General features: G+C 39.4%; 1 protein-coding gene across 1 annotated transcript in view; it reads right to left on the minus strand.

The window, feature by feature from the left end:
• PCNX2 (pecanex 2) overlaps positions 1–13,869 on the minus strand; it is a 154,765-nt gene that overhangs the window by 46,144 nt on the left and 94,752 nt on the right. Inside the window, exon 23 of the mRNA XM_054280537.1 lies at positions 10,774–10,902. Coding sequence (XP_054136512.1) covers positions 10,774–10,902 — 129 coding nt within the window. The remainder of the gene's footprint in view (positions 1–10,773; positions 10,903–13,869) is intronic.

Here is a 13,869-nt window from a genome sequence, read left to right on the forward strand (position 1 = left end):
CTAGAGAAAAAGTAATTGTGTTGGACTGTCTTCAGCTGAGTCTTCAGCAATTTCAAAGCCAACATCCTTCTTAGTTCCTGAAATATCTATCTCATGCTCTTTTAATTCCACATTTACATGGACACTGAGGTAGCCCACTGGTTTGTGCAGCACTGCTCATGTCATTAAAACTATTGCTTCCTTTTGCAAAAAAATTAGGTCACTTCCTATACTCCCAAACATATTGCCCGGAAAGAATTTCTTCTCCCACTTAGTTTCCCTATTTCCTTAGAAAGATAGAAAAAGGCTGAGGGGGATCAAGGAAGTCTGGGGAATATACAGAGTATATTGAGAATCAGGTAAATTGAGGAAAATAAATAAATCATTGCTGATTTGATGATGCTAAATAAATCATTATTTCTAGAAGATCAAAATGAAATTCCAGCTGTTCTATCTGCCCTGCTGCTGCTGAGTTTTCCCCCAAAACACAAATTCAAGATTTCCAGGATTCCTGCTGTGTAGAAGATCTCTACTTTGAAAGAGAATAAAACAAAGAAAAGCAGTTTCCCTCTGGGAGATGCAGAGATGCCTTTCTAGGGTTGATCCAAAGTTTTTCTTTGTTTGTGTCCAATGAATTTTAATCCACACTTCGATGACATCTAACAGGCAAATTTAAAAGAGAGAAACTACATGCTGCAGCCCTATGATTATTCATGGGAATCTGGAAAAAAAACTTCGGTATTTTCATGTGCATGCCTAATGCTGCTGGATCTATAAACAAAGGCTTAGCATTAAAAACACAGTAGCAGTTGTCTACAATGTGAGGCAGGAGGGGAATGGCATGGCAGAATAAGCAGGCACCCATCAGTATTTGAAGGACACCAGAGGTAAAAAAGAATGGTATTAATTGGAAGGGAAAGGATACTGAAGTAGTTTAATATCAATTTCATCTAAAGGACAGAATGATTTCAGTGTGGTTTTAACAGCAAGGGCTGACAGCCCCTTCGTGCGTGACCCTGCCCAAATTTTCTGCAGCTGCATGGAACATACACTTGGGTTTAACCCACATTAAGAAAGAGGGATCTCTTAAAAATGAAAGCAATTTTTCCCTCCTGATCATTCACTCTGATTTTTATGCTTTCTTGCTTCTCTCCTTCCCTGACTGGGCCATTGTTTCATCTAACAACAATAAAAATAACAACAATAAAAAGTGGCTTTGGTTGCATGCAAGGAAACCGGGGGAGGGCTAAGGTATGAATAGTCCCAGCTGTTAAAGAGAGCTCTGTTGAAGCATCCTTCTAAGACACAGAAAGGTCTTATTATCAATAACACTTCCTGTTCTTAGAGCTTCTTTACTATCTTAAAAAGGTTTTTATAACTGATTTTGAGGCTTCTTGGGTTTGTTTGGGTTGTTTGTTTATTTGAATTTTTTCTGATGTTTTGGTTTGGTTTTGTTGTTGTTTGTTTAAGTGGGTGTTAAAACCAGAGTCATCTGCTGAGATCACTCAGTTTATTTGGCATATTCCAACACCTGTCTGGAAGATTCTGTACTTCTACAGAAAGGGGGATGAAAAAGTGAGGTGTAAACTCAAGATCAAAAGCTGAGTGCCCAAACATAGGTTAAACAGCCCACCTTAGTGCTCTGACATTCAAAAGCTTAGCTGAGGAATTCACCTCTTATTTGTAAGCCAGGTGATTTATGCATCTGTGTACTTTAAAATACTCACTAATGCTTTACTAAAATGTCATCAATATTCCTGCTTTTGTCTTATTTAATTTCATTCCCCTTGTCTAAGTGTGCTTTTTATTTTAAAAGACATTCAATTACTGTCTTCAGATTATTTTTTACTATGCAATAGCAGAAGCTTTATGAGTGAAATGATAATGCAACTGTGCAGAGGTTTTTTGCATGCACTCCTGAGGATGTAAAAAAGGTCAGGATCCTAACATTGCTCTAAGGATGGGGTTTAACCCAGGACTCTGCTTCACAGCTGGACCTGGCTGTCTGCAGCTGAAAGAATTGCTTTTCATTTAAAAGCAAATGTGTTAATCACATTACACAAACACAGGTATCTGAAATAGTACATATGGGTGTCATTCTGTTGTTCCCATCATGAGCCAACACAAACTTTATAGGAAAGGAACAACACTGAGCCCAGCCCTGGGCAAAGAGCTCCACAGCACTTGATCCACTTGGGCTCTGCACTGATGGGCCCATGAGTGAAGCAGCAAAAGCCTGAGAAACTGCAAGGAGCTGGAGAGCAGAAAGGAGATGATGAGAAGTATCCTGGTGAAGTTTTCACCAGAGAGAGTGAGAACAGACAAGGGGAAAAAAAAACAACAAAACCAAAACAAATGTTGGGAGCTGCTTGAGCAAATGAGGCCAAGATGTTTTTCTCCTTTACTCCACACAAAGAGAGAAACATTGTTTAAATATCATAAAAGGAAGAAAGGATAACAAGGTATTTCAGAAATCATTCTTGATATTTTTTATTGCTGATAACAGTGTTTTCATGCTGTTTCACTGTGCAATAATAAAATAGCATATATTTCAGATATTTTAATTCTCACTGTCAGACTCAATGTGACTGATTAATAATAAAATTAGAAAGAAGAGGTGACAAGAAAGTGAGGAAATACAAGACTTAGACAAAGACTGGTCTTCCAAAGAAAGCCTGTATCAGAAATACTAGTTTAGTTCACTGCAGTGAACTAAAATATCTGTATTTCTCAGCAAAAGATAAAAGGAGGCAAAACAGAAGCTAATCAAGCCATTCCAGTACTGCAAACATGCAAATGCAGCACCAGTGACACTATGCTGAAGAACAACAAAAGTCTTACTGCTACTGTGCAGTTGTACAAAATCCAGTCTAATAGAGGGATAACTTTCAATACCTATGTTTTTTTTTACTGCAAGAACTGTTGAAAATGGTAATAATTTACAGCATTCATCTTGGTATCCTCTACAGTACTCTTCAGGCTGAAAACATCTCTGATATTTTGAGAGCAAACACTGTTAGTCAAAGGACTTAAAAAGAAAGAAAAAAATTCCACTAGCTTTCATCCAGTATTTACCTAGTCCCAACTAGCACAAAGTTTCAGAGGCAATTCTCAGTGGCAATGGTGACACAATTCTGCATTTGGCACTACCTCAGAAAGAAAAGCTGGTTTACATTTTGCTCTTACAAGCCCTAAGGCAATCTAGGTCCAGTGCATACCTTTGTGTATCAGGAGACAACCAAGACCCAAGCAGCATGAACTGCTCCCTGCCACTGCCTGTGCACAACATTTCACCTTGGTTAGAATGGTTTCACTTGCTGAACATCTCCTCCTGCATCTCAGCTTTACCAGCTTTCACATTTTGACAAAAGTGGCTTGAATAAGTATTTCCTTGAACGTACAGCTAAGGTTTAGTACTCTGCACCTCAGCTTGCCCCTAAATGTTTGATTCAGTTAAATCCAACACAGGACATGATCTACATCATCCAAGTGAACGGATGAACACTTGCTGAGAACACTTATTCTTATGGAAATTCAGACAACCCATTTCAAGGGGTGTCCAATATTTGACATGACAGAAATTTCATGAGTGAACTTGATTTCATTAGATTTACATAGTTTGGAAGCTAATGATTAGATGAACAGCATTATAAATCTTTAGTGACACATGCCCTTAAAACATTACACGGGCCCTATTTCTGATGGGAGTCCATTATTGTCTATTACATACTGGTATTGCCTTCCTTTCTAAATATATATTTAAAAGTCCTTCTCAATCATGCTCATGATTTCTTCTCCTTTGTAGGTCTGAGTTCCTGCTTACCCATGTCTGTTGGATTACTCCCTCAGATTTTTCATTGCATGCCTTTTCCTTTCTGCCCACCCACCCTTTTCCCTTTTCATTTATGCCACTTACAGTTTTGATCTCTACTTGTGTTCCTCCTGATCTCAGCATGCATCCCCTTTCTGATGTCTCCCTTCTGTCTTTACTCTGTCCTCTTAGAAAGATTCAGTGAACTGCAGTTGTGGCTGCATCTTTAACTCGGCAGGGAACTACACAGCACTGAATCAGAATACATTCCCAATTAATTATCACACATATGGCTCCTATTCAATTAGCCTCAATTTGTTTTATTGACTGCCAGGGGCAAAAATTTGAGAAAAAGAGATGTTACCAAAGAGAGACTGCCAATCAGTTAAACTACATCTCTGAATTTTGTATAGCCTCCCCTGAGTGTGAAACTCCAGGCAACTCAGAAAACACTTATTTTAATATCAAACCTACTTGATTAAAGGTGCCTAGTTTCTCTTGCCCATCCTTTCTCACATTTTCCCAGCTTGGTGTGACTCCACAGGTGGAGTCAAGCGATGAGGTGAGGGCTGGGCTGGAGAGGAGGTGTGCACAGCTCTGTGCCACAGCAGGCAGCCAAAGGGCACTCATGGCCACTTGCTCTAGGGGAGATCACAGCTCAAGACACTGAAGGCAAGGGAGTTTCTAGCAGGGCTTCTTTAAGCTTGAGGCTGTACCTAAAGCAACACTCCCCAAACCTGAATGCTGTGGGCTTTGTCACTCTGCAAAGCTCTACACTGAAAGAAATGAAAGACTCCCAAACCTGCCAAGTGTTGCAGGAACAGGCCATGGGCAGTACTGGTGGCGTGCAAGACAGAGTGGTTACACACGACAGCAGGGAGCAGACAGGGAAGGGTCTTGAGAAGACAGCCAGATGAATAAGCCTAATGAGTAACATGTAATTTCAGAAAGCTCATGAAGAACTAAGGCTGAAGTACACACAAAGATGTTCTTTGTTCTTCAAACGTTTTGGTTTTCTCTGTTCTCTCCCCCAGTGTCAGAACCATGGCCACAAATGCCCCTGGAGAACAGGGCATAACTTCCCAAAGACCAGTTTATACTCATTGTTTAAAGAGAGGAGCATGTTTTTCCAAAAAAAAAAAAAAAAATCACCTCTATTGGGAACTCTGCCAACCTTAAGAGAAGAGAAACGAAGGAAGAATGGCAGCAGCTTGCTAATATTTCAGCTTTTTGCACCACTGCCAGCCAGGGACTGACATTTACAACTGCATCAATGCTGTACTCAAGGATACCAAGGGAGGCCTAAGCAAACCTCAGTATAGGCTGTAGTATACCAGTACAGGCTGGGATCTCACAGAACTAAGCACCTTTGAAATTTCCAGAAAGACTGGAAAGTTTACAAATTCACCAAATTCTACATGCTTTGTTAATAGGATTGATAAGCTCTTCTGATTTGGAGGCAACACCCAAAACTTAAGGCCAAACACAGCTCATTTATTGGTCCTATTTGTTTGGACTTGTAAGTCCCATGCACTAATAAGCACCCATTTCAGGTTTATCTGCATGCTGGTATTTATTTATACTATTTTGAAGAGTTCTAAATTAACTCAACTCTCAATAAAAGCCTGGAGGAGCCCTGAGGCCAACTCAGTGAAGACCTCTCGTAGAAGAACCACAGTCACCAAAGGGACCAGCATTCATCAGTGAGTAATAGCTGTGAACAAAGGCACTGGAACCTCAGTTCATTTTAGAGCAAACAGAAATACAGTGCTTCTTTCTGGTCAGTTCATAAAAACAGGATAGAAATAGAGGCAGTCAGAGAGAAACACAAAAATTTGCAGAGAAAGCAGTTTGGAGGAAACTAAAATAATTGCAATGAACAGTAACACTCAAGGCAACAACGTGCCTTTCAGATCAGGTAGCTGGAAATATTCAAGGAAGTTTGAACCCTAAGTAAGTTTGAACTCTTAAGTAGGGCAGTGACAGTAGTTAGAACATAACACATGAGATGATATTTATGAAATAAGGCAAATATTATCTCCTGTCAATGAGGGGAGGAAAAGCTGAAGTTATCCTATTCACTATAAATTAAAATCCAAACCATTACTGAGTTACAAACATCTGCTGCAGTTGTTCCTCTGTAAACATCACTACTATGGAGGTCTAAAAACATGTGAAAATCAAACAAGACAGAAGGAAAAAGACTAAGAAAAAAAGAAATCCAGTCTTAAAAAGAACCGCTTGAAAGGTCTGAGTGTGCAGATCCCAAACAAGGCCCATGGACAGTTACGGGTGAATGACATTTTGTGTTTGGAGCAGAGGTTTTAACAGCTGTAACACATGAGCAGGCTCACAGGGAAACCAGAGGCACCAGCATGTGTTAAAAATAAGCATTTGGAAGTGGAAGGCTTGTTATTTTATGGGGAAAAAGGGGGGGAGCTGACAGGTACTTTTCACAGCTCCTTTTCCCACACATGTGCATAATGTGGGGTCAACCAGAATTATGTGTACACTGGGAAAACTCTTCCCATTCCACCTGCAGGCTGTCTGTGATGGGCAGGTTAAGTGAGCTGGCAGGAAAAAAAGAAGAGAAAGCCATCTGCACTACATCTGAAGCAGGGCAGGTTTTCCTTGCCCTCCGTTCCCAGCTGCGTTAACCCTACAGGTGGTTATTTTCCAGACCACAATGACTGGAACAATAACACAGTGATACACTTTTTAAAGGGATGGAGGAAAGAAATGCTTGCTCACATAGTCCCAAACACAGAGAGGCATCCTGTAATGCCAGTCTGAGATAACTGGCAATTTAATCACAGCCTCTTTAGAGACACCTAATTAATTCAGTTACACCGCACTGTAATTCATTCAAGGCGCTTCAAAGCAAATGCAAGCTGTGCCTTACCCAAAAATAGGCACTGAAGCAGAAGAATAGGAACAGGAAGATACAGGAAAGACAAGCAGCTTGTAAACAGCAAAATCTCCAGATTCCTGGTGGCAGTTTGCTGTTTGTGGGGACAAGTCACAGCTGCAGCAGAGAACAAACAGGCTGCTCCATGTGATCCAGCTGTTAGACCCACTGGGGATTAAAAGTAAACTTCCTCCTCTGTTCTGTCATTGTCATATCCAAGATACAAAGGAAGATAAGAGGAAGGGAGGAGAAGGACAGAGTCAGGCCACAGTGTGACAAAGTATTGGAGAAAAAAAGCAAAAGCAGAGGAATTGAACAATAGTGTTTGGACAAATGCTTCATGCTTTAGTGTCTATACATTAAACAAGATTTACTGCTATTTCCTTTTCTCTCTCTGACATCTACAGCCTAATCATTCCAACAGCTGTAAAAATAGGGACTAAAAGAGCAGTCTTCAAACTGGGAACTGGGACCAAGGCCAATGGCTGGACAAAACCAGTGTCACAGCAAACCTTCCTTTGTAAAAACACAAACCCAAAAATAACAGAGAGAGAGAAAGAAAAATTCTCACAGTTGAACTCCCAAAAGGTAACCAGCTCATGAGCAGCAGCCCAGCTTCTCATTTTACACCCCTCTCTTTTCAACAACAAAGACAGCAAAAGCTGCAAAACTGTGATTGCAAGAGTTCTTCTTTCTCATTAACTTTCCTTATTTTTTCTTCTTCTTTCTCATCCTTCCCTTCCCCTCTGAAGGATCCCTGACCTCAGTGATGTATTGGTGTAGTAGACTCTGCCTGCAGTGAGTACCAAAGGGCACACTCAAAACAAACAGCATCTGCTGACTGCAGGGAAGAACACCCATGCTCTGTGCACACACCACAAGAGCCCAAACAGGCACAGCATGAGCCCTGAATTTTGAAGAGCCTGTTAGGAATTTCACAGTTTGCTTACTATCAAAATGAATCTCTTTTTCTTTTTTTACCCACTTGAGTCCTTCAGCTCCTTGAAAAAACAAACAACACCATTTTAATTCTCCAAGACTTCCAGCTCCAGCTTGAATCATCTAAAATAGAAGAAGCTCAGTCAGAGAAACCTGAGGATTCAAGCTCCTCTTTAGCCAGCAGCAAAAGTGGAGCTAAAAGACACCTAGAAACACAAGACACATGTATGTGCACTCAGAAAACACCAGGTAAGTACAACCAAACCAGCATTTTAAGGAACAGATGGATCAGTTGCTCAGCACTCACACTGCTGGCCTAGTAGCCCTGTTCTATTAATAAACATGGTACTCTGTACCTGCTGAAGTTCAAAATTTCAACTTTGGGTTCACTCTACCAAAAATGAACTGGATCTTTTTTCCCTCATCTAATTTCAGGCTGTTGGCGCAAAAGAGATGCGAAAAAATTTCCTGAAGAGAAACACCAGTGACGTTGTGTGACAACAGAAAAGTGTGCAAATACTGATTATAATCAGTACAGAAATGACAACCTAAGAAGGCAATCTAATTTATGACTTGAAAGAAAAACAATTTTGATACTTAGACTGCTTGTCAAAGTTGCTTTCAGTTATTTCAATTATTATTAGGCCATTTTTTATTATATATTAAAAAAAAACAACCTTGGAACTGACAATACCTGACTGCATGTAAGTGTAAATGAATTATTTGTAGCTAATATGTGATAATTTAACATAGTCATCAATACAGCAAAGAATTGTTTGAAAATGAGTATGTGAAGCAGGCAGTAAAAAAAAGCTATGTGAAGTACATTGAAGGCAGCTTTCCCCTGGGCAAGGCTCCTGTCAACAAGCAGTGAATATAGAAACAGCCAAAAAAATCTCCAAGAGCTCCTGCTTTGTATGCACACAGAGAACACTGCAGAGAACCTGTGACTTTCCTCAAATACCCTGAGCTAAACTTGGGGAAACCATCAATGCACTCCAAAAAAGAAATCTGTACAGCAACTTCCCCATCTGTTTGTTCTGTTTTGTCTTATACAACCTTAAAATTTAGTGCACATCTGGCTGTAAGAACTGCAGCCCAAAGACAGGCAGATGTGCAGGAGCCAGAACAACTTTCCATTCTAGCTCAAGCTCCTGATTCTATCTAACTCCACAGCTCAAAAAGAAAGCAATTATGCTCCCCCTTGAAATTTTTACATATTGAAAGGGCAAAATTTTAAGCAATAAGGCAAGACCCATTCAGTTCATTCAACTATTTGAAGTATTTAATAGAAAATTTCCTTATTCCTAATATAAAATTGCTCCCCTTTGTTGCCTTTTTCTGTCTTTTCACAGTGTATTTTTAATAAACCAGGAGTTTTTCAGTCCAACTCTCACTCATTCTGGTTAGTTCCTCATGTGAAATGGAAGTAAGGCAAAGGAGAACTAGAAGTACTAGAGACAAAATGAATACAATTTTAGGAGGAGTCATTCCATGTACATATTCTGAGATGCCACGGGTTCAGGCAAAGACTTATTTTACTTCGATGACAAACCTGAACCTTCTACAAGGCTGTTTTCTACTTCTGAAAGGTTTTCAAGAGGCAAGGTTGTGTTATTTGTTTTAAGTGAGGTCATAGAAGATACAGCAGAATTTCTAACAAGCATCAAAGCACAATTTTTTTCCAAAGAATAATGTAAGCCTTCTGGTCGAAGACAAAGTTGTAGCTGCTGCTTATTTTGAAAGGACAAGCAGTGGTGGATTAAAGTATTAAAAGGGTTTGGTTTTCTGCACTTGAGGTTTTACAGTTTATGGATAAAACAATTACCTTGCTTTGCAAAACTACTAGCATCAGGTTCCTCGCTTCCCTTAGTGGGAATCACAGATGGTCACTACTGATGAAAACAAGTCACACACACCTCCTTTTTAAAGTATTGAGTATCAACCATTTTTAGTTACTTCCTGTGAATATCTCCTGTTTATTTTGTATGAAAAGATTAGACAAACCAAAAGCAAATATAAATGACCCCCTCGATTTCCCTTGACAATAACCTAAAGGCTTGACACACCCTAACTACATGGCAGCGATGTGCCTTCAAGAGAGGCTGGTTCTCTAAAGAGTTGAAAGAAAGGGAAAGGTTGGTTCTCTAAAGAGTTGAAAGAAGAGTTGAAAGAGTCCCTAGAAAGGGAACTGCATGCCTTCAAAATGCTCTGGTTGAAGTAAAATGCAGCAGATGGTAAAATCCTAACTTCCTACTTAGTATTGTTCAAAGTTTCTGTCCAGAAATGTATAGCTGTCTGTGGGATTAGTGGTAGCTTCCTGCCTTTCCATAACTGCCCTCCACTTCCCTCTCTTGAAAGAATTAAACTGCTGACCCAGTAAAAAAGATGTGAGAGAGAATTCTGTTAACATCTAGTCCCAGTGTACAAAACTCAGTTCCCCTCGAAAGGTTTCCACAAATCTCATCACATTCAGAAACGAACACAAAGCCTCCTTATATAACTTGGCTTTGTCTGACTCATTTCTTTATAGATGAGTACATATTCATGCACTGACACAAGTCAAAATGCAACAAAAGAAAACTCTTCAAACTAAGATATGCCAAGACAAGAGGTGTGGTTAGTGTGTGGCCCTTCTCACTGGTGAGGCCAAGCCCAGACTCAGCCAATGCAATTTTCCCTTTCTATCACAGTTGTGCAGCTGCAGAGTTACCTGCTGCATCCCAGAGGGTAGCATTTAATCAGCCTAGTTAGTACAAAATGTATTTATGCAGTCTGACTGCTAGTGCCAAAGGCTTCACAGATTTATTTGCTAGCACTAGCTAGCAAGACAAAAAAGGCTGACAACTGGGAGTTTTACTGCTTTTTTCTTTTTCACAGCTTCGTTACTGTGTGTCTGTACAACAAATGCAACATGACACCTCATCGGTAACACACTGATAATTGCTTAAATACATTTTCAGAAATAGCCAAATAACCATGGGAAAGTAAAACACCAGAAACAAGATTCAAAGATTAACCTCTCATGCCCTAATTTAAGGATTATCTTTGGAAACAAAAAATACCACCAGAAATGAAACTAATGAGAGCAAAACCTTTACAAACAACAAAGGTAGAGATTTGTGAATAATCTTACTTGTAGTTTTTTTCCCAGAACTTGACTGGTCGTGCGTACGATGCGATGAAGATGACACTGCCCAGAAATGGACTGAGAGGTGTAGAAAAGACTGAAGCGGCCAGAGTTTGGAAAAAAAGCATAGCAGAGTCTGAAAACTGCAAGTTAAGGTAACATGGAAAGGGAGGAAGGCAGGCAGTGCCAAATCAGCCATTACCAGCATGTAGTCAGTGGCTCTTCAATGCTACAGTTTCATTATGGGGGTGACCCTGCCTAATCCCTGCCTGAGGACAGATGCTAGGCATAGGCAGTGCAGCAAACACCCTTTTCCAGCTACCTAAGCTACCTTCTGTAACATAAAAGTGCCTTTCCGGAGTCTCACACACAGTTTAAAACACACACACACATGAGGAAAAAACCAATCTCTGGAAAATTATTTGTTCTCCACACCAGAGTCTTGCTTTCACTGTGTCCAGTGTTCCATTCTGTGGGCTTCTGCTTTTTTTGGAACGACACTGTATGTGGAGAAACTATGCCTCTTTGATCCAACCTGCTGGTTCAAAGTCATGTTTTCACATTGATTCTTACTAAGAATTTACTATTCCAAAGCTAAAAAATGTTCAGCATTTCAGACTTTTTGAAATATATAAGAAGTGAGAAGGTGAGGACAGGGGAGTAGTAAGTATCACACATAAACATCATAATGAATGCCTGAATCCATAGTTTACTTCAAATGTAAAGTCATATTTCAGGTTGCTGGAAAGTAAGTTAGGAGATGGATAAGGATACTGAAAAAGATGCAAGTTAAAAGGAACATAAATAAATGCAACCAAATAAAACGTTAGGCTTAAATTCTTCATTAATTCATACCACATCCATGAAATTTTAGGAAAAATACTTTCAAACTGGCATAAGAGACCAGCTGTCATTCCTTACATCTCTCTTGGGAGGGAGGTGCAAAGTAAAGAAGCCATGAACTAAAGGAATCACTATCAATGGACAGTGATCAAGCACATTTCAATCTAAATTTCAGGTAAAATCATCCAATAACCAGAATTTTTCAGCTTACTCTCTTATAGCAAAATACTGTACATGTGTCCCACAATCCCTGAGACTTCACAAAAAGCCCACTTAAACAAAAGTAGCATCATTCTTGGTACAGCATTTCCATAAAACTGCTAGTTAGCCAGGCTTTAAAAGCCATTTGCAAAATCTAGAAACAAATATTTGCCAAAAAATACCTTTCAAATCTCTCAAACTTACTAAAAGACAGTGATCTGGAACAGTGTCTTTGTGCATTAGAGAGACTGAAAAATGAGCTGCCCTGAGAGTATAAAGTTTTAAAAAGTGGCACAGAGCAAAAAGCAAGTGCATCAGAAAAGTTGAACTGTCACATTACAGTGCAGTCATAACCAAGCACTGGCTGTGAAAGATGAACAAGTATTTACAAGTGTCAGATAAGGGAAGGAGGCATGGGAGCTGAAGAGAGGAAGAGAGAACAAAGAGGACAGATAAGGGTAGCAAACCAAGTTTTTTAAAGTTGGTACTAATGTAATGATTGATTTAAAAATTGCCACCATCATGAGCTGAGACATTTCGCACACCACTGTGAACTGTTTGTGTCTTAGACATTATCAGAAGCAACAGGGGTTTTTTATCAGGAGACATAATTCTCTACTAAATGGACAGTAGAAGACACTACCCATTTGATTTGTGAAAAGTGATTTTAACTGTTTCACATCTCTAAGCATGTCATGAGAGGAAGCGACAGCATTTGACTCTTACATACATGTAACAAGTGCAGTGGGCAATTATCTGTCACAGGGGTATTTTTATTTGAGGACATCTAATTTGTCTGTATTATGTCATTATTTATTTAGTTTAAATACCAATGCTTTAATTATGTCTAAATAAAAGTGTCAAAAACTTACAGGCATACTTTCTTCCACTGACCTTTAACCTGACCCAAGCGAGGTTTTCTGTGTACCATCTTTGTTAGGCTACATTGTCTGGAAGCAGAACTTGTTTCTTTGTGAATAATGGATTTTCTTTCTAACATGGCCAAAATCAAATTTTGAGATCAAAAACCCCAAAGCTAAAAACTCTTCAGCATTAAATAAAACATTGCCTTTGAGGATTAATTCTTGCAATTTAAAAATCTGTTTAAATTCAAACCAGCTTCAAAACAAGTAAGTGAAAGACTGACATTTTGAAAGTCTTCCATCCTCTTCTTTTAACATAAAATTATGTAGTAAGGCCAGCTCAAGTCCTCTGTTTCTCAAAATCCACATTTTTACTTGCAATTACTACAAGTCCCTTCCAGGCACACAACCACTTAGAGGATGGGAAAACTGACTGTCACAGGGCTCTGCTTTCTGATGTTAGAGCATTAACCCTGAAACAACCAAAGCAGAAACCCTCCTAAACAGGATAATCTGAACTACAAACTCTTTTTCTTCCCCTCAAATTTCACTATTCCCTTTTTAGGTTAAATCTGCCTTTGAACCACAAACTACACTGACTTTCTCAGCATGTTGATATTTATAGATACATAACCTCATCTTACCCACTTAAATGCTAGGAAGGGAAGTTGCAGATCTATCCTCAAGTCTGAAGCCCATTCCTGTTCCTGGTATTTTAGAATTAAGAGGGACTTTGAAGGGTCACGTATTCCATCTAGCAGCCACAAGCAGGATCAGCTAAACCTATATGACTCTTGATAGACATTCACTAAAAATCCTGAAGATTTCTAATGGTGGAGACTCTACAACCTCCACCAGGCAAAGCTCCACACGTGTTCCCTTCATGCTGCACTCCAAGGCATTAAAGTGTGCTGAACTACTCATATCACTGAGCTCTGCAGCAAAAGTTCACCCAGGGACTTCGAAATTTAAAAATTTACATCCTGTTTGCAGAACTGATTGAAGCAATTAAGAGTCACAAATAATTAACTCTGTAAAGAAATGGCAGGTTTAGTACCTCTGTAAACTGCAACATGCATTCATCATTACTGTTTGCAGGGTTATGATAACAACAAATAAAATTACCATGTAAAGAGGCAGAGTTATTGCTGTTGTGGGAATATTAACTTCAGCATTAAACCAGTATCTTAATTGC

Source organism: Melozone crissalis, unplaced genomic scaffold (assembly GCF_028551555.1).
Source record: "Melozone crissalis strain CALT ecotype California unplaced genomic scaffold, PUWL_Pcris_2 ptg000027l_1, whole genome shotgun sequence".
In the NCBI taxonomy this organism is placed as follows: Eukaryota; Metazoa; Chordata; class Aves; order Passeriformes; family Passerellidae; genus Melozone; species Melozone crissalis.